This window comes from Aspergillus karnatakaensis (genome assembly GCF_047715665.1).
Source record: "Aspergillus karnatakaensis strain CBS 102800 unplaced genomic scaffold BJY04scaffold_9, whole genome shotgun sequence".
Lineage (NCBI taxonomy): Eukaryota > Fungi > Ascomycota > Eurotiomycetes > Eurotiales > Aspergillaceae > Aspergillus > Aspergillus karnatakaensis.
The window spans coordinates 168243-187138 of NW_027395721.1; the positions used below are offsets into that span (position 1 = coordinate 168243).

Sequence of the window (18896 nt, forward strand, 5' to 3'; positions counted from 1 at the left end):
AGAAAGAGACCGAAGGAGGAATGAGGGGCCGCTGTCCACTCTGCAAAGCCACAAGTTAAGCGCTTGCATTGAGGCTGTGCTTACGTGCATTTGCCATAGGTAACCTCGCGATCAATATAACTAACCCTTGAGGCTCCGAAAGTTAGTTTTGATTTAGCATGGATGCCTGCTATCAGACATGCAAGCACCTACAAGAAATCTGACTTTGCAAAGCTCTTGTATACCTATGACCATCGTCCCTCTCAATCCAAACGAATACACACCTTCCCAAAGCCACCCCCCGACTCGAGCTCTTTATATGCCCGCAGAACCTCATCACGCGTAAACCCAAACTCCTTCTCAACAGGAAGCTTCACCCCCGTCCGATCCACAAAAGTAACCAGCTCCTGCAACATGCACACAGACTCCGTGAGAATGCCTCTCACAATCGCCGCTTTCCGCAGAGCAAGCAGCAACACATTTGGCATCTTCGCTGGATCAGAGCTAGCAAGGTATCCAATAACGCTAATCATACCCCCAAACGCCAGCGCCTCGATACTCTGCTCAAAAGTGCCGGGCCCTCCAATCTCAATAACGTGGTCGACTCCTTCACCTCCGAGGAGCTCGCGCGCCCGCGAACCCCATTCAGGGTATTCCTTGTAGTTGATGCAGAAATCCGGGTGGAATTTGGCTTTGACCTTTTCCAGTTTCTCGTTACTCGAAGAGGTGACGATTGTCGTTGCGCCTGCGGCTTTTGCAATGACGAGCGCTGATATTGAGACTCCACCGGTTCCTTCAAAGAATAGTTAGACTTCAGCGCATTGCAGAGTAATCAAATACATACCTTGCACAAGCACGCTCTGCCCCGGTTTCAACGGCACATTCCCAAAAAGCCCATTCCAAGCCGTCACCCCCGTGCACACTAGTGACGCGAGCTCGCTGTAGCTCTGACGCGCAGTTGAAGGAACTCTAACAACACTCGTTGCAGGCCTAACAACATACTGCGCGAGCACGCCATCGATATACCCACCCTGGCAGGTCTCGTCGCCCTGCCGAGCGCCATACAAATGGGCGATGTCGAAATTAATCACAACCCTATCGCCCTTTTCGATATTACGCACACCTTCGCCTACTTCGATAACGTCGCCTGCGCCGTCTGAGCAGGGGATTATATTGTCGCGGCAGGGCATCGGGTACGTGTCTGTGGCGACTTGGATATCCCGTGAATTGAGGGCCACGGCACGGATCTTGATTAGGACTTCGTGTTTGCTGACGGTGGGCATGTCCTCCTCGAGACTGCTTAGGTCGTCAATGGAGGTTCGGGTTGGGAGGCGGAATACAGTTTGTTTGGGCATTGTGCTGGGGTGGTAGAGGGAGAAGGATAACTGAGGGGGAGAGGGTTTGGCGCTGCAGGGAGCGTTGCAGGTATTTATGAGACTCGTACGGATGATGCCAAGATGACAGCAAACCAGGTCAGAGTTGAAGTTGTAATAAGTAATAGTAAGCAAGACAGAGCATGTATCTGGGCTGCCTGTTTGGAGGTTTTGGAGGCTGTTGGAGGCTGGTTAGTTGGAGATAGTTGGAGACAGTTGGAGGGTTTTGGAGATGGTTGGAGACTAGGTGGGTAAGTGGGAGTGACAACTCTTGATGTCATGGATACAATCAAGACCACGAGAAATTCTTCGCCATCAGGAATTCTGGAGCGAAGACATTCATTGGGTGTTGCTGGAGGTTCTTGTGAGAAATCTCGCAGCCTACGCTCGAGTATGACACTTTTTATATTCTTTGATTGCAAGAAATAGGGTCATATTGTACAATAAAGGATTAATCCAATGGCTATGTCCATCCAAGTCAACATTCATGGAAGCGGAGCCGAGTACCTCTCCGTGCAAGCAACAAGCCTGAAGTGTGACACACCTTCCTAGCGGTTGACCATAGGCCCGTCGTCTTCAAGGGCGAGCTGCGCAGGCCAAGCAGCAATATGAGTTCGCTCGCATAGAGAATCTCGAGCTTCAAAGAGATGTGGCCTATATATAATACACCATGCTCAAGGGAAGACATCACCTCCAACCCAGTCCCTCACTACTCTCCCCACTCTCACTCTGTCGCGGTGGCTTGTCCGACGGCGAAACATCGAACCGAAAAGGCTCAGCCGATACACCGGAACTCCAGTCCAGGAGGAGCTGCCTCACAGACTCGTGTTTTCCATCTGTCGCCCACTTCAAAGCCGAACGACCAGTCCGATCCGATGGTTCAACATCAGCACCTCGCTTGAGAAGCAATCTGACGGCATTGAGGTGCCCACGCCTAGCCGCTACCGAGAGGGGTCTTTGTTTGAATCTATCCTCTGTTTCGATAAAGGCGCCTCGGTCAAGAAGGAGATTAATGGCTTCGACGTCGCCCATTTTCGCGGCCCAGATGAGTGGTGTTTGCTGGTCGTCGTCTTCAGTTTCGATGTTGGCGCCCTTGTCGAGCAGATATTTCATAACCTTGGGGTGCTCGTTCTCAGCAGCGTGTGCGAGGGGTGTTAGATCGAAGATATCCGTTGTTTCGAGTTTTGCACCAGCTTCGACAAGGGATTTGACGACCCCGAGGTGTCCTTTCTGAGCAGCCCAGGCGAGAGGGGTCTGTCCTCGCATATCCTTCAATTCGAGATCCGCTCCTTTTCCAATGAGCAGCTTGGCAACTTCTTCGTGTCCCTCTTTCGCGGCTAGTGAGAGTGGGGTCTGCCACGACTTGTTTTTCTCGTTAACTCTAACTCCTTTCAAGCGCGGAAAGTAGAGGTCCTTTCCTAGTGACATGGGTGGTCCTCTGAGCAATAACTTGACAATACCCTCGAAACCATGGACTGCAGCCCACTCCAGGGCATACCATCCGTCATGGATGTCGTCTTTGGATCTCAAATTCATACCGGGTGTTCGGAGGATGACTTTTAGGGCCATTTCAAAACCAAAGTAGGATGTGACCACAAGCGAGGTTGGGCGCCGTGGAGTCTCGTCATGCCTCCACTCCCAATATATTTTCCACCAAGTTCTGCAGCGTTTAGAGTTCGCGTTGCAGAGCTTAAGCACCGACTCTAGCGTACTTTCTTGGGGGAGAGGTGGGCTTTGGCAATGGAAGGTCCACCTTTTGGCCGAGTAATCCAGGAACGTATACATGGTCGGGTCAGGGTCTGAGGATGTGTCAAAATCCGTAAGAAGAAGATAGCCCATACAGATCTCAGCAAGGATACGATCCGACTCTTCAATTACCAAAGAATGTTGCCATCGTTGAGCTGGCAGATCACTCCTTTGTTCAATTCGGCGCCTCCGTAGAAGGAATTCTCTGGCAGTCTGATGAAGTAGGTATATCTTCGAGTCAACGACCATGACAAACAAACCACACAGGTCTCTGAGAAGAGTCTGAAAGCGCTTTGTTGACCTGAGGTCAAGGTCCTTCACTGACGTATCGCTTTTCTTGATCGATAGCGCAACGTTCATCTCATTCAAGGTCAACGGACGTGCGGCTCCTACAATAATATGGAGAAGCTTCCTGGTTTTAGCAACGTCGGGACTTTTGGACAAAATCTTCTCGTAGGCGTCATTGACCGTCTCGGGAAGTTGTGATGTAATGTCGGCAATTGCAGCATTATCAAGGTCGATACTGCTCTCGATGTAGTCCAGGGTAAGGTATACCCATAGGTAGGTCCGGTTGGGGACCCTTGTCAGCCTGCGTAGTAGCATTTTTTGTTCCTTGTCTCTCAGGTTCATTTTCCGTCCAACATCCATGACCCTAGCCTCGACGTAGATATCAATCTCTTTCGAAATCTTCTGCATCTCCTTCTCATTTTCGCCGCTCAGATGAATAACAGGAACCGCTTGCTCAAGTGCGCGAAACTTCCTTCGGATCTCAGAGTATGGACGGCTTGTGAGCAGGAATTTAATGTTGCACTTGCTTTCATTGGCGTACAGCTTGCATACTGCTTGTATGAGCTGCGATCGGCCCTCCTCTTTGCATTCATCAAGTGCGTCCAAGAAGCACACAAGTTGACCGGCATGTTTGTTATGGGCGGCACGGATAAGGATGTCCCATAGTTCGCTAAAAGAGCTGGTTAACGTTGGTTTGGTTTCGAATTGCTCAATGATGGACTCGGAAAGTAGTGTGCGGTTCTGCAGAAAAAGCTGATGCAATATGCAGCACAAGGCGCCGGTTATGGTTTGTTGGTCTTCAAAATCATGCTTGAAAAAGAAGTAACATGTAGTTCGGTTCTCAGATGTTGGTATACAGGAATCAACGAGGTATCGCCCCAGAACTGATTTTCCGCAGCCAGGATCTGCGGAGACCCAAAGCAATCGAGCAGCGTCGCTATTTCGCCAATTCTGAAATAGATCGTGCGTTGTAAACCACTCACATGTCCCTTGTATCCTCTCCGGGTTCCGATCTTTTCGGTCTCTATACGGACATACGTAGAGCTTCTGGAGCGTTTTATTCTGCCTTGACTGCAACAGCAACGATTTGTGGTCGTTCGCAATCCCCTCAACTGGGCGTTTCGTGCGTGGGAAGCCTATAAGGGTGAGTGAGACCTCAAGGTGAATGTGCAGATCTAGGGCTACTGACCAATCCACCAATTGCACAAGAACGCTTTCATGGTAGATGCTGCAGTGGCTGCTGCATACGCCTGCCATTTCTTGTTTTTGTGACTGTCTGCATAGTCACATACTCCCTTGACTACCAGAACATTGGGGAAAGCCTCCCATACACCAGCGCCTTCCATCTCGAATGCAATCACACCATCCCGTGCGGCTATGTCATCGCGAATCTCGCCAGACTTCATAACAGTATCACCGGAAGCAAAAAGCCCTACATGGACTTCTGGGTTGAACGGCACGGACTGCCGCCCGCGAGCGACCAGTTCACGTTCACTGCAGGCGAGATCTTTGCAATTCTTCTCAATCGATTCATCACATGTACCATACTCGGCGCAGATATCGCACTGAGAACTTCGGTGATGCTTGTGGGGGTAGTCGGGCTGAAAGAGCTTGTCCTCTAATACTCCAGGATAGGCCAAAGCGCGACTCAGCTTTTCTTGTAAATTCCGAAGATACTTTGAGGTTTGACCTTGGATTTTGACTCTTTCGGGTTCAGTTTGCAGCTTGGCGAGTGCTGAGCGCAGCTCGGGCCGTGGTCTGGGTAGATTGTCTCGTGGTGATTCCTTCCGGAGGAATCGATTGTCGGGATATTGCCTTCCAAAGTCGTATTGGACAAGGCCCTCACTTAAAACAACGTCGCCGAGAAGTATATCCCTCTTGGATTGCTTCGAAGACGGCACTCCGCCGCAGATCCCGACGACCAAGGCGAGTTGGATTTCCGGAAAAGTGGCACGGAGGCAGGCTGCTGCAGTTGCGGCGGCCACCTTTCCCATGCCCGGCATGTGCGCTAAAACAACATCGTGCGACCCTATGGCCCCCGTAGAGTAGGCGTTCGAGTCACCCGAGGCCTTCTCAATTTCTGTCCCATACTGCTTATCGAAGAGCTCTTCCACTGCGCTGGCTTCGATAGGCAAGGCGCATATGATGGCTATGTGAAAATCGGCCCTATCTCGTGGTTGCGGGGAATCGTCCCCCCTAGGACGTGTCGAGTTGCGAATCGCCATGTTGTCGCTCGTGAATCCAACATTCTCGAGCCCCTGAAGCGAGCTGCAAGAGATCCCATGTCAATGAAAAGAAGAAATCTAAAAGAAGAGATAACACTCCTGTTTTAGCATCGGGGCAAAGGTTGACGATGCGCACAGCCTCGTGGTGAGGCTGTGACTCGTCAGTCAATCTCATTCTCCGGGCGCCATGCCAGGCAGTTTTGGACTTAACAGCACCGGCGTGAAGACCGGCGCGTTTTAGCGAGGCAAGGGCGCAGGCTAATGAATCGTGCAATAATAATCACTGGATCACTTGAATGATGTGGTGACAGAGAATGGGCGGGATGAGGCGCTCTGGACCGGTGGAGCACCGCTTGTGGGACGATGACGCCGGACGGTCGTCTGCTCGCCTCCCTTCTCCTCTCCTCCTCTTCATCTCTCTTTTCTCCTCCAGCAATGCCACTCTCAGAATCCCATCAATGACCGCAGAGACGCGTGTTTCGAGTCTTCGTGCGCGAAGTCCTTTGCAATGTCGCTATCTTGGCCTACTGACCTTCACAGACCTTCGTCATGGCGTCGATTGAGCTGCTGCCAAACGAGCTGCTCGACGAGATCATCTCGTTCCTGTCGTCCACTCCTCCGTCGCTGACTAGACTACATCAACCTCCGGTCGAATCGATCACCAAATCACGAACCCGAGACCTGAAGAACCTCTCGCTTACCTGCTCCCACCTTCGTAACCTCGTTCGTTCTCGGCTTTTCGCTCACGGCCGTTGCGAGCTCGACCTCGCAAACGAATATCTCTCATTCGTATCCGAATCGGACTTGAGCCGCTGTGTTACATCGGTTGTGGTGACTTTGAACCATCCGTTCGCCAGGGAGCTAGGTTTCGGGCCACTGTGGTGGCGAGACTTTCTTAGCTCTCTCGGTCCGCTGCGTCTCACACTCGTCGCACCGCCTCTGGCATTTGGTGAGCTTTTGGGTCTGAACATACCCCAGGAACACCTCTGGGCTTTTGAAATATCACACCAGGTCTTGAATTTGGAATTTGACTGGCAAAATTACACGCCAGCGGACCTCGCAGCGAGTGAACCGTCATGCCTTATCGAATGTCTGCCGTGGACTTCGATGCTGTACAATGAGTCCTCTTCTCTCAAAGCTTACAATCACTACGAGTATTTCCTCTATCAGGTCCCTTCCATATTCCACCGCGTAAGCGTTATGGCCTACGAGCGAACGAAATACCCTGCCTTGAGGCATCTAACCTCATTCACATACGTTGCCGTCTTTCCGTTCTATAACCACGTCCAGCTAGCGCTTCACGCCTTGGAGTCCATGACGAGCCTCCAATACTTGAAGATCCAGCTTGGCCCATCGCAAAATGACCGGGCAACGGAGATCGAGCAGCGAGGGTCAATGGACCCGAGTGATCCTTGGATGGAACTCGCGACGGCATACTCGCTGATTGCCCACGCTGTGCGGAACCTTGGGCGAAAGGCATGTTTGTCAAAATTCACCGCTTGCGATCATGAAGTTGAAGCAGTTCGGGCCGAGATTGATGTGATACTCGGAGATATTTTGTGCGAGGGTCCATGGACACATGACGGCCATGGTACCTGGACGAGGAAGTCGACTGAACCGGATAATGGTGATACTCCCCCAGTCGCAACCCCGGCCATTGAAAATGGATTCTAGATATTGTATTGCCGCATCTTCCGTGTTATACAGCTGTAAAAATATTATTCAAAATTGTACCAGTTTTAGTTGCACCCATTACTTCCCAACCTTGGTAGAAAGCAGAACCCAGTTTCCCTCCAACAATCCATAACTATCAGAGATTGCTGCCTTGCCCATCAGGCATAAAGTGGGCTTCCTCAGATCCAACAACTCGAGCATCATCGCTCCTACAACCTACCAACAAGTCATACCAATAACACCTGGAAAAGAGATCCATCCGGAGAAATCACACTCTTTCTAGAAAACCTCATGCAATGTACAAACATTAGTCCCAGAAATCAGAGACTCCATATCGCTATCACAATGTCAACCTCCGCCACTAGCATATACAACGTCCCTCCAGCAGAACCAATCCTAGCACACACTCTCCTCCAGCCATCAACGCCTGCTACATCACAAGAAAACCCGCCTCTTAATTCATCAAGCACATGGAATCTCAAACCAGACATTGACGATGGCCTCCACTCCCCACCACCAAACACCTTCCACGCAGGAACGATCCTCGGGTTCTCAAGACTCCGCGGGCAGTCTTCAGATGGGAACGAGGATGAGCTCGCTGGCGATGTACGCTATAACATTCCAGTACTCAATCCTCAAATATCATGCTAACCTAGGCAGTTACCGCGCTACCTCTTAACAAAATGGCTCCGTAATCCGCAACCAGCTCCATCATCATCAACATCAACACCAGAATCACCCAAACCCGACAGTGTAAATATCAGGAAAAGCGCATACATAATCCACCCACCAACAAGCACAATCTTCGCCCCGACAAAACTCTTATCTTCATTACTCTCCCACCAACCCCCTCCCTCCCGAAACAAGGCAATCTCCCATCTCGACGCAGTCCAACTCTTCCCCGTCTTCGACTTCGAGGGTGTCGTGCAAGCTGTAAACGAGATCTCAAACAGACTTCACAATCATACTCCCAGTGAAGCTGACTCCGACAACCAGCATCAGCACCCCACACAAACACAAACACAGACAGTCCTCATAATAACCGGTCTCGACACACTCACCGAAGCCGTCGTCCGATCCTCGAATGCTATACGCGGCGCGGCCGTGTTATCTAGCCTACTACGGACTCTAACATCTCTCTCCCGAACGCACAGCTCAACTCTTTCGATTCTACTCGTGAATACAGGTGGTGTGGGCCCTTCGCTCTACGCTCAGAATCAGAATCAGAATAATACACAGACACATGCACAATTCCAGCCGCCTCAGATGAATCCCGATCTGGATCCCGGACGGAGCAGCAGCGGCGGTGGCGGGGTCCAATCTATGTTCAATGCGACCGATACGCCGCTGTTTCCGAGCTTGCTTATGAAGACGATGGATCAGGGGATTGATACGCACTTTCTGGTGAGTAGGGTGAGGGGTGGTGTGGTGGTTGAGGTTGTGAAGGAGAGGGGTGGGGAGGGGGCGGGGAGGTGGTGTGCTTGGAGAGAGAAAGATTAGCGATAGTATGAAAGTAGCTAGAAAGCACCTGAGGTAGTTCGTGATATAACAGCCAGCCTTGGTATCTTACAGAATACTAACTATATCTATTGCTAGTACCTAATTAATATGAACCTTCCCTTTTCATCTTCCAGTATCAAATCAACCATATGCCAGCTCCATGCAATGCAGCCTTCTAGATGCGAAAAAAAAAAAAAAAAAAACCAAACTCCAGGTCCGACATGCAATTCCTTCCCTCCGAGAAGGACGGGTATCATACAATACAACGAAGTAAACTGTTCAACAAAGTCACACCTGAACACCCTCCAAATGCTCACTGTTCAGCGCATTCCCCTTCTCAGCCCACCGCCGAAGAACCGCCCGTTCGACCACGCCCTGCGCTTCTTTCTCGCACTCAACAAGATCATCCTTGACTGTTCTCTCTTCGAAAGCTACTTCTTGTTGCTGGATTTTCAGCCACTGCTTATGACGCTCGCAGCGCTTTCGCGTGCATATCCCCTTGGTCAGAGCTGCATTCTCGTCCTCACCGTCCATGGCTGTGTCGCCGTCGGCGTCGACGCTGGTAGGGTAGCTCGTTGCTAAGGCTTCAGGGGTACCGTCTTCCATGGCTTTCTTTCCGAGGTCGGAAAGGCGCCACTCGTCGAATTCGTCGTCGGCCCAGGCTATCCGCGTGTCGAAGCCGCAGATATCTTTCCAGCCGCCCTTGGGGTCTTTTTTCTTCAAGATCTCAAGAACGCTCTTGGATCGTTGCCGGACGAGGGTTAGGAAGGTGTTCCGTGCAGCGAGCATCTCTTCGCGATGGAGTAGGTCCTCGCGGTGTTTGCGTAGTCTTTCGATCTTTTCTGCTTCGTCAGGTGAGTATTCGAGATCGGGGACGCCGACGTCAAGACCGAGTTTCTTGGGTGGTTTTGATTCTGCGTCTTCCTCTTCTTTTTTCTCCGGCTCCTCGGGTGGTGGTGAGATGATGTGTGCGCCGAGTGTGCGGAACTCTTGCGCTGATTCGACGCCCATGATTACGGCTGTCAGGTCACCTGCTGTGAGGATTCCGCCTCTGCTGCCGAGATCTTCCATGCTATCGTCTTTTTCGTCTTCAATTTGGGAACCGTCGTACTCGCTGTCATCGTCTCTTGGCGTGTGGGCTCCGTTCAGAGCCGCTTGCAGCATGGTCTTCGGTTTCCGAGTTGTTTGTGGTACAGAAAAGTTGAGATGTTGTGTCTTTTGGCGCATAAACTCGAGACCATGTTCATCTGAGCAGTACTTGCTGGGCTTCTTCCGGTTGTATCGAGCGGGTTTCCGGCACTCGACTAGTCGACACATTGGCTTCCATGTTGTCCACCCTTTGCCGTTCTCCTTACAGTTCGGGCCTAGAATTATTAGCATTGAGCGCCAAACAGACTTGGCTAACATACAGATATACTTTTCAATGAGATCGGCATCTCGTGGATCGATGTTTACGCATTTTCCGTGAAACCAATCCTCGCACCCTCCATCACAGCCGATCATCCAGGTGTGATTGTCAGGCTTGCGACAGATACAGAAGATCTCGCCGCTGTCGGAGTCATCTTCCTCTTCCTCTTCCTCTTCTTCCTGGTCTATATCCTCTTTCACGGCGGCAGCTTTCTTTGGGCCCTTCTTCTTTTTCTTCTTGTTATTCTCCGGTGCCGGTGAGTTTGCTTTGGATGCAGAACTCTGCTTTTTCGACCCTGCCGCTTTGGTACGTGCTGTGACAGGGGTCACCGAGCGGCGGCTGCCCACACTCTCATTGTCCTGGTTATCGAGTTTGCGCTTCTTCACCGTGGTTTTCCTTCCAATCCCTTTCTTCGCAGGCGCCGCCCGTTTGGCTGGTGCCTTTGTTGAATTCGCTGGAGATGACCGCTCCGTTGACGATGCTCTCGAGTTGGCTTGGTTCTTGAGGCTCGCAATCTTCTTCGGGGTCGGTTGCTCTTCCAACGTGTCCGCGCCGTCTAGCTGGGCTATCCCAGGCTTGACGTCCGATTCAGCAGTCAAAGGGACTCTGTCGAGGTTTGTACCCGAGGGCTCGGTCTTGACTGGTGGTGCTGACGAGGTCGGCTCGTTCGTCGGCCTGCTGCCCTCTGTAGATACTTGTGCATCTGGCGACTGTGATGGTTTCTTGTCTAGAGATGTATGAGTTTGCGTCTCGATGTCAGCATTGCCATTTGGGCTCGGCTGCGCCGGCGCAGTTGTGCCTGTAGCCATAAGACGGTACAACCGCGATCCCAAACACTGATTACTGTTGACGTTTGTCGCTATTATCAAAGAAATAGCTGTGGTGTAGCAAGATATCGTTGTGCGTGCGAAGAGAAATTAGATGTCGGGTGTCACGATCACATGCACGAAGGGCATCATTTGGCGACTAGTTAGGGAGGCGTGGAAAGAGCGAGCAATGACGGTTAAGACTAATGGCAGCTGGGGTCTGATTAAGCGCAGGACAGCACAGAGACAATAGTCCTACTCCTTGACATCAACACGACACCACGAGCGTGTCCAGACCCGGGTTGAATTTGGCGTCGGTTGGCTGCGAGCGGCACGGGGAGCGCTTGCTGGAGACGACGGAACGACGTTCAAAGAACAATTGAAGGACCAAGATAAATCCAAGAAATTTCAAATCGACGATCGCGAACTGCTTCTGAGGGAAAACAAGCAAGATGGAGGATGCGCGTGGATGGGAAAAAAGCGTGGTCGGCGACACGGAGTTTGGATAAGGCGATAAGGCGGGTTCCACGCCTCATACTTCAGGCAGCAAGTATCCATCACCAAGGCGGTGAGATTCCTCTACTTACGGATCCGGCCCCGGGGAGTTGTGCTGTTTCGCTGCTCTTTGCTCGAAGACACAAATCTAGGGTTGTTCTTTCCTTGCAGAAGTCCCAGAGTTGGTCAATATACTCATGGTCATTTGGGCCCGGGACAGAAGGGTGGATGATACAGGACTTGCAGTCCACTCAACCCTTGTCCTTACTCTGATTGCCTCGATATATTTTGGCGGGCCAAGGAGATAGGAGGACATCACGTTCAACGACAGAGTACACCAAGCTCAATGATTTGCAGTTTCTAGTCGCCGAAATCATAGCATAGTGATTGTAGACATCATCCCCACACAGACTGACTCTCAAAATCTGGGGTATCTGTCTCCGAGCCGCCACCGAGTGTCAGCTCTCGAATACGAAATAGGCCCACGATCAAAGACAATAATCCTACATCGTATGCGAGAACCTCGAGTAGGTTATGTTTGCTATGGCAAGCTTACCAATCCATCTCTATCCTTTGTGTAACCTACTCCTGGGAATAAATTGCTGCATCGGTTGCATCAAGGCCTGTTCCCCCACGCTGCAAGTCGTAACCGCAGCCACGAGGATGAATCCTGGTATCAAACCAACCTGTCAAGCACATGGAGCTGAAACATGCCGCGTCTTCAGCAAACAATTGAGCTCTCCGGAGAATACATCTAAGTGAGCTATGACATCATCACATGACCTGACAGCTTGCAGTCTCATTCAGATGGAAACTACGCGGAGAGATCACCGAGCAGCAGCGCTAGTTCTGAAGGAGTTCTCGAGTCCGACACCGGTGGGCAGCAGCCCCCAAATCCGAGCGTCGAAGAGAAGTCTAAGCCTTTTAGTGCGATTGGCCTGTCGAATAGGATTGGCTACGGACGAACCGACGCCCATCCATGCGAGTGTCAGATTCAAAAGTCACGCAGCAAGCGAGAGTGGCAGACCGGCAGGCAAACGCAATGCATACGAAGGAAACGTGGAGTTCTAATTGCATATTCCATAGGAGAAAGGCGGCAGAGAAATGTCCCGCAGTGGGACAGTCAGAATGAGAGTCAGCTCAGCTTTGATACGGAGAAGAAGAAGAAAAGTGGAGGCCCATCCAGAGCCTAAAAGGGTTCCAAACTTCCAATTTCTTGGTTGTTGGTTCTGGATGGGATGAAGTTTTTGCCTACAGACGACTGACTGACTGTGCGAGTCTCGAGTCGTCGACACTGCTGGCAGTCTAGCCCGCTTATTATTAACTATCTCATCCCACTATACCTACCATCTCTCCTCCTCTGTAAAGCTCTTCCTCCACTCTCCACAGCTCCTATTCACAGAACGCCCGACGGTCTTAGTGTCGCATCGCCTTCAAACTTCTCCGACACCGATCCCCGACTCCGTACTTTTTTCCTGCTTAGTATCCTTGACTCATCCTACCCTGCGTCAGACGGACATTTTCCTGCGATTTATCTTCTTCAAGCTCTCTCTACCCTTGCCAGTTCGATTTATCGCTCACGGAGCTCTGGAAAGAGAGGTGTCGCAAATCTCTCTTTCGGCGTTTATCCCTCACCCCGAACTGGTGCCTTCCATGAGTCGGTAGGAGCCGCCAGTCCACGCCCGTGGAGGTGCGATAGCGTTGACTCGCTGCGCCGTCTCTTTCTACCCCTGTAATCAATCGACCATTTCGCATTTGGTTGCGATCGATATTTTGTTTCTATCGTTGACAGCTTGTATGGTGCGTGATCAGCACGATCAACCTGATGGCAGCTCCGTCCGCGCCTTTTCTCGCCGAGAACGCGGGCGAGGACGACCCCTCCCCAGAATCTGCCTTCTACCAAGATGAGGGTGATTTCTCTGCTACCCCCTCAAACAGTCTGTCCCAAGATCCTGCTGGCGATAATGCTGCGCCCGACGCCAAGCAGGTGAAACCCCCGCTTCCCATGCAGAAGCGGCGCCGAGTTACTAGAGCTTGTGATGAGTGCCGGCGCAAAAAAATCAAATGCGACGGGAAGCAGCCCTGCACCCATTGCACCGTCTACAGCTATGGTGAGCTTGATAATTGCGCGATATTTGGACTTCACTCACTCTTCTTTTTAGATTGCACGTACGACCAGCCGTCGAATCGCCGCCGTAACCCCGCACCGCAATACGTCGAAGCGCTCGAAAACCGCTTACACAAAGCCGAAGCCCTCCTCCACGTCGTTCTTCCAGACCTGAACCTCGACGACCCACAATTCGATGTCCATGCAACCGAACAATTGCTCCACGCGATCAAGCGGGAAAAATTCCAGCAGCCACCGCAGGCACCACCACAAGCACCGCAAGCACCGCCGCCACAGCCGGAGACGAATAATGCCGCGGAAGCTCCGGGTCCGGACCCAGCAGGGGACGAGTCCTTGTTGGAATCAATGGTCGACAAATCTGGAAGTCTGGATCTAGATGACCAAGGGCACTGGGATTACCACGGGCATACCTCTGGCATTATATTCCTCCGTCGGCTCCGGAAGCAGCTTGGAGTTTCGCAGCCAGGGTCTTCGGAGATCCCCTTGCGTACACGCCCCGCCTTGCAGCATTACCTCGAGAGCCCCAAATCCATGTCCGAATCCCCACAAGACTCATCCCTGCCTCCGACCCACGATCTGCCTCCCCGGGATGTTGCACGACGTTTGTGTCACAATGCTTTTGAGGATGCTTGTTCGCTCATCCGCTTCGTGCACGAGCCATTGTTCTATGGCATGCTCGATCGGATCTACGATCTGCCTCCGGAGCAGTTCACCAATGATGAGAACTCATTCCTACCGCTGCTGTACATTGTGATGGCGGTTGGTTGCTTATTCTCCGACGACGGGGCTGGAACTCTTGACTTGTCGGGTTATGAAAGTGCTATCGGCCAGGGGTACGTCCGCTTACCTTGAGATTGGTTTTTTTTGCTAACGGTGTTAGATTTCAATACTTCAAAGCTGGCCGACAGCTGCTCGAAATTACCGACTGCCGCGATCTATCGTCCCTTCAAGCAATCTGCTTCATGGTCCTTTTCCTGCAGTCATCTGCCAAACTCAGCACCTGCTACTCATACATCGGAATTGCATTGCGCTCCGCCTTGCGACTGGGTTTACATCGTTCGGTGACTACCAACTTCAATCCAATTGAACGGGAAATGCGTCGACGCGTTTTCTGGGCGATCCGGAAGATGGATGTCTACGTTAGTACCCTGTTGGGTCTGCCGCAGATGCTGAGCGATGACGACATCGATCAAGAAGCCCCTTTACCGATTGATGGAGAGTTTATTACCGATAATGGAATCTTGCCGACGCCGGAGGGTCGCATTCATGCAATGATTGGCGCTAATGCTCACACTGGGCTTTCCAATATTATATTGAAGATTGTGAAATATATCTACCCGCTCAAGACCGCGCAGCACCGGAGCAAGTCGGATCAGAAATATGTCGTCAGCCATTCTAAGATCAGAGAGATTGAGCGTGATCTTCAAACCTGGATGGAGGAGCTTCCTGCAGCCTTGCGACCCGGGACAGAGGTCTCTCCGCAAATCGAACGGTAAGCCCCCCCTTGAAATCTGAAAGATCCTGGCTAATATGTATTATAGCATCCGACAACTTCTTCGTATCAGCTACGCGCACGCACAAATGGTCATGTATCGACCGTTCCTCCACTACGTTTCTAGCGGCTCGCAAGCTCGAGGTGTAGACCGACGGTCGTATGCCTGTGCGGCTGCCTGTGTCAGTGTCTCTCGAAACATCGTTCACATCACCACCGGAATGCACAAGAAAGGACTCCTCAATGGGTCTTTCTGGTTCACCATGTACACCACATACTTTGCCATTCTGTCACTGCTTTTCTTCGTTCTCGAGAACCCCGACTCGCCAACGGCAAAAGACGGAGTTTTGAAGGATGCCATGGAAGGCAAAAACACGCTCGCCGGATTAGCGAAGAAGAGTCTTGCTGCTGATCGGTGCTCGCAAAGTCTCAACTGCCTCTTCAAGAACCTTCCGGAGTTGCTCAAAAACCGACAAGGCTCCAAAACGCAAGTCAACCTGAAACGCCCGGCACCTTCTAATGCCCCAGCACCAGTCTCAGAGGCACCTATGCCTGAGCCAGGACCACCACAGCGTGCAAGCACATTCCCTATTCAACTTCTCACCCGTCCATCGAAACTTGATGGTAGCCACACTCCAAAGAGCTTCGATGACAATCACGCCCCTCGATCACCAGCGAAACCGCGCTCTAACCGCCAGTCCTGGGTTCAGCCTGAGCCGCAGAGTGCGATCTCGACTCCACCACAGCCATCTGCTACACCTGTGATGCCCCAGTCGTTGCCGATTCGGGAAACGCCGAATCAATTTAACCCTCAACAGCTACCAAATACCACCGGCTTCCCTGACCTGATGCCCATTATGTTCCCGTCGGACGACCCCTTCGCCTACCCCACGCAACCCATGTCCACGCTCGAAGACGACCACTTCCGCTTCGACGGATCCAACACATCAGCCCCATTCAGCTCCAACATCCCCATCACCTCCGACCAAAACAACATGAACATCAACCGCCCACCCCTCGACTCTTTCTCCGGCTTCCCTCTCTTCCAACCCCAAGCCTCCACACCGCAATCAAGCATGTCTGCCGCTCTCTCCGGCCGCCTCTCCGGCTCACAACACCACTCACCGGCCTCCCACGGCTCAACACCAATCGAAGCCGTTAACTCACCAGACCTGGTGTCCATTCCGAACCAGAACTTCATCTGGCAGGGGTATGGAATTGACCAGCAGCCGAACTTTGTCCCTGACAACTCGAATATGCCGGCGATGCCGCAGAATGCGAATGCGAATGCGAATGCTGCTCAGGATTTCGGTATGGGCTTGGATGAGAATACCTTTGGCTTGGGCGCTGGGCTTGATCTTCCTGGTGTACCGCTGGATGATATTTTTGGGAATCCGGACACGAAGACGGGGCTTGGAAATGATGACTGGACGCAGTGGATGAATATTGGGTAGTGAAGTTGCAGGTGGAGGTTTTACTGGGGGAGTGTTGTAATGGTTGTAATGTTGCGGTTGGGTATGTTGACGAACATATTGATAATGATTATATGTATGCATGGACTTGGACTGGTTTGGGTGATATCCGGCGTTCTGGAATAGGTATACCAAAAATATCAACGCATTCTATTTTAATCTATTTCTTACCTTCATCTGGATAGCCGTAATCTTCAAACCCCGAAACTCCAACTCCGATATAGTACACTCTAAATCAAATCCAAAACCTACACAAACCCCCTCGGCGGCTGATACCAACTCCAAATATTCATCCCCACCTTCTCGCCCTCCTCCACGGGCAAACTCGCATGCCACGTCTCCGGGTACCCACTCCCATCAGCCCTCAGATTCATCCAAAAGATCGCATTCCCCTTAATCGGCTTAAACGTCACCCCCTGACTTTGACTCTCACTCTCACCACCGCACTCAATAAAAGAACACCACCTCTCACCCCTCGGCTTCCGCAGATACGGAAAATTCGTCCCACCCCCCTTCAACCCCTTATCATCGACATAAACCATAAACGTACTCAGCCTGCCCGCCCCGCGCGCCTTGGAGTTACTCGCCCAGTCATAGTGGTGCGTGTAGTGGCCTGAGATATTATATCGTTGCGTCCAGAGACGTTCGATGTAGAGGTGTGGTTTGTGGCCCTGGAAAGCGCGGGCGCGGGCCTCGATGCATTTTATGGGGTCTGTGCGTGGGAGCAGGGCGCGCTGGGAGTCGCGTTTGGTTTTGTCGGTTTTGTTGGAGGTGCTGGAGGTGTAGATTGGGGAGGGGGTGTAGATGGGGAGACTGGTTGTTCAGTGATTATTAGCTTGGGTTGGGAATGAGAGGGGAGGAGGTGGGGGGGAGGAGGAGGGCGTACCTGATGTTCACTAGGTAATCGGCTTCGGTTTGGGATAGGAAGTCCTCGATGTACATTATCAAGGGCGTGTGGGAGAAGATGTGTATTTTGTATTTATTGTTGGATTCGTCGCATTGCGGTGGTTCGGGGTCTTCGAGGGCGATTGCGTCGAGGTTTAGGTTGGCTGGGATGCCGGTGTCGGTGTCGTGATCGTCGTAGTCCGGGTTGTAGGAGGCATTGTGGATGATTGTGTTAGGGTCGGCGGGAAAGAGCTGGCGCAGGGCTGGGGCGATGACGAGGAAGTAGAGGGGGATGAGGTAGAAGATGGTGGAGAGGGAGAAGGAGGGGAGGAAGGAGGGCATGGTGCAGGTGTAGCTGCAACTGCAGAAACATGAGGCTGGCATGTGATTCGCAGCTCTGGGGATCCTGGTCGTTAGCTGCATCTGATAAGCTCACGTGATCAATGTCTCTATTTATTGTCTCTCGCTTCACATTTTGGATATCATCGAATCTAGGTCTCCCCTTGCTAGAGTGTTATGGCTACCAAAATCTATAGATAATGATGGAGGGCTCCGCTGAGTGATCGATGTATACGGCACATCTCTAGATCAGCTTCACCATTGTCTTTGCCGCCTCAACAAGGTCCTTTTTGCGCCTAACAATGTGGATTAATAGTCCCTGCGAGGGGGTCATACTATCTATAAGACATTCAACCCTTTGCAGAAGATCTGTTGAGGCTGCTCGCCTCCTCGCTCCCCTCATAAGGGACACGAAAGACCTCAGGTGCTGGTGGAAGACCGTCATGCTTGTATCGCCGCGGGGACTTGATGAACTCATCTAACACAGTCTGTCGTGATGCCGGTGGGACTCCTAGGTTATATCAGCTGAACATGCATTTTCAGGTCGCCAGATATTAACACACGGTTGAGCATGGCTTCGTGACCCATGACTGACATGCCTAGTGAGCGCTCCTTAGATACGTGCCAGTCTATCGGGCAAAAGTCAGTGGGTGAGACTGAGCTTTAATGGACATATTAATACATACGAGTCGCCTCGTGGGAATCACGCAGAGCTGCAGTCGGGAACTCATGGTGGCATTCATTGCAGCGCCAATTCGGAAAAGGCAGATGTCGCCTGTCGAGGCCGTCAAAGACTTCGCGGAGGACATAGCCACCAGGAGCTAGACCATCGCGATAGAGACTGTGAGTGACGATCTCGAGGACTTTGTTGTCGTCGGACTTATCTAATGGCTTGGGGTCTTGTTTCTTGACTGACGGCGTTGTTTGGGGTTGAAACATCTTGTATCTCTGTGATTTATTGTTGAACTGGCAAAGATTCCTGTATAAGAGTAAGGTAGTGGCCGGCTGGATACGAGGTCAAGACTCTAGCGGGTGGCAGTGCTTGTTGCATGCAGACGAGGCTCAAGCGAGGGAGCTAAAGAGGCT

At 51.7% G+C, this 18896-nt stretch overlaps 8 protein-coding genes across 8 annotated transcripts; 3 read left to right on the forward strand and 5 right to left on the reverse strand.

Moving 5' to 3' along the window:
* Positions 1–169: 169 nt before the first annotated feature.
* On the reverse strand, positions 170–1334 carry BJY04DRAFT_232993 (zinc-dependent alcohol dehydrogenase family protein; the record flags this gene model as incomplete). The annotated part of the gene is made up of 2 exons (XM_073719856.1): positions 170–772; positions 824–1334. The coding sequence occupies 2 exons, from the start codon at positions 1332–1334 to the stop codon at positions 243–245; spliced, it is 1041 nt and encodes a 346-aa protein (XP_073574434.1). The 3' UTR covers positions 170–242.
* A 413-nt stretch (positions 1335–1747) lies between these two features.
* Positions 1748–6036, reverse strand: BJY04DRAFT_181622 (uncharacterized protein). Its single transcript, XM_073710218.1, has 2 exons — positions 4576–6036; positions 1748–4522 (listed from the first exon to the last, which is right to left on the reverse strand). The coding sequence occupies exons 1-2, from the start codon at positions 5609–5611 to the stop codon at positions 2040–2042; spliced, it is 3519 nt and encodes a 1172-aa protein (XP_073574435.1). The 5' UTR covers positions 5612–6036; the 3' UTR covers positions 1748–2039.
* BJY04DRAFT_181623 (F-box domain protein) lies at positions 6037–7359 on the forward strand. Its single transcript, XM_073710219.1, has one exon. It carries the CDS (start codon positions 6161–6163, stop codon positions 7283–7285), a length of 1125 nt encoding a protein of 374 aa, XP_073574436.1. The 5' UTR covers positions 6037–6160; the 3' UTR covers positions 7286–7359.
* Positions 7360–7630: 271 nt separating this feature from the next.
* On the forward strand, positions 7631–8785 carry BJY04DRAFT_215087 (uncharacterized protein; the record flags this gene model as incomplete). Its single annotated transcript, XM_073715407.1, has 2 exons — positions 7631–7891; positions 7946–8785. 2 exons carry the CDS (start codon positions 7631–7633, stop codon positions 8783–8785), a joined length of 1101 nt encoding a protein of 366 aa, XP_073574437.1.
* A 288-nt stretch (positions 8786–9073) lies between these two features.
* BJY04DRAFT_215088 (putative PHD transcription factor) lies at positions 9074–11002 on the reverse strand (the record flags this gene model as incomplete). Its single annotated transcript, XM_073715408.1, has 2 exons — positions 9074–10149; positions 10195–11002. The coding sequence occupies 2 exons, from the start codon at positions 11000–11002 to the stop codon at positions 9074–9076; spliced, it is 1884 nt and encodes a 627-aa protein (XP_073574438.1).
* Positions 11003–12942: 1940 nt separating this feature from the next.
* Positions 12943–16568, forward strand: BJY04DRAFT_232995 (putative C6 transcription factor (Mut3); the record flags this gene model as incomplete). Its single annotated transcript, XM_073719857.1, has 4 exons — positions 12943–13605; positions 13657–14455; positions 14503–15114; positions 15164–16568. The coding sequence occupies exons 1-4, from the start codon at positions 13320–13322 to the stop codon at positions 16566–16568; spliced, it is 3102 nt and encodes a 1033-aa protein (XP_073574439.1). The 5' UTR covers positions 12943–13319.
* A 266-nt stretch (positions 16569–16834) lies between these two features.
* BJY04DRAFT_215090 (oxidoreductase, 2OG-Fe(II) oxygenase family) lies at positions 16835–17813 on the reverse strand (the record flags this gene model as incomplete). Its single annotated transcript, XM_073715409.1, has 2 exons — positions 16835–17399; positions 17473–17813. 2 exons carry the CDS (start codon positions 17811–17813, stop codon positions 16835–16837), a joined length of 906 nt encoding a protein of 301 aa, XP_073574440.1.
* A 175-nt stretch (positions 17814–17988) lies between these two features.
* Positions 17989–18767, reverse strand: BJY04DRAFT_181632 (putative C2H2 finger domain protein). Its single transcript, XM_073710220.1, has 3 exons — positions 18497–18767; positions 18374–18439; positions 17989–18321 (listed from the first exon to the last, which is right to left on the reverse strand). The coding sequence occupies exons 1-3, from the start codon at positions 18747–18749 to the stop codon at positions 18161–18163; spliced, it is 480 nt and encodes a 159-aa protein (XP_073574441.1). The 5' UTR covers positions 18750–18767; the 3' UTR covers positions 17989–18160.
* Between the last annotated feature and the right edge of the window lie 129 nt (positions 18768–18896).

Coding starts and splice junctions, on each gene's coding strand:
- BJY04DRAFT_181622 (XM_073710218.1), bottom strand. CDS start 5,611: ATGGCGATTCGCAACTCGACACGTCCTAGGGGGGACGATTCCCCGCAA. Junction 4,523..4,575: donor CTTGTGCAATTGGTGGATTG/GTCAGTAGCCCT, acceptor TCACCCTTATAG/GCTTCCCACGCACGAAACGC.
- BJY04DRAFT_181623 (XM_073710219.1), top strand. CDS start 6,161: ATGGCGTCGATTGAGCTGCTGCCAAACGAGCTGCTCGACGAGATCATC.
- BJY04DRAFT_181632 (XM_073710220.1), bottom strand. CDS start 18,749: ATGTTTCAACCCCAAACAACGCCGTCAGTCAAGAAACAAGACCCCAAG. Junction 18,440..18,496: donor TGATTCCCACGAGGCGACTC/GTATGTATTAAT, acceptor TTTGCCCGATAG/ACTGGCACGTATCTAAGGAG. Junction 18,322..18,373: donor TCACGAAGCCATGCTCAACC/GTGTGTTAATAT, acceptor GATATAACCTAG/GAGTCCCACCGGCATCACGA.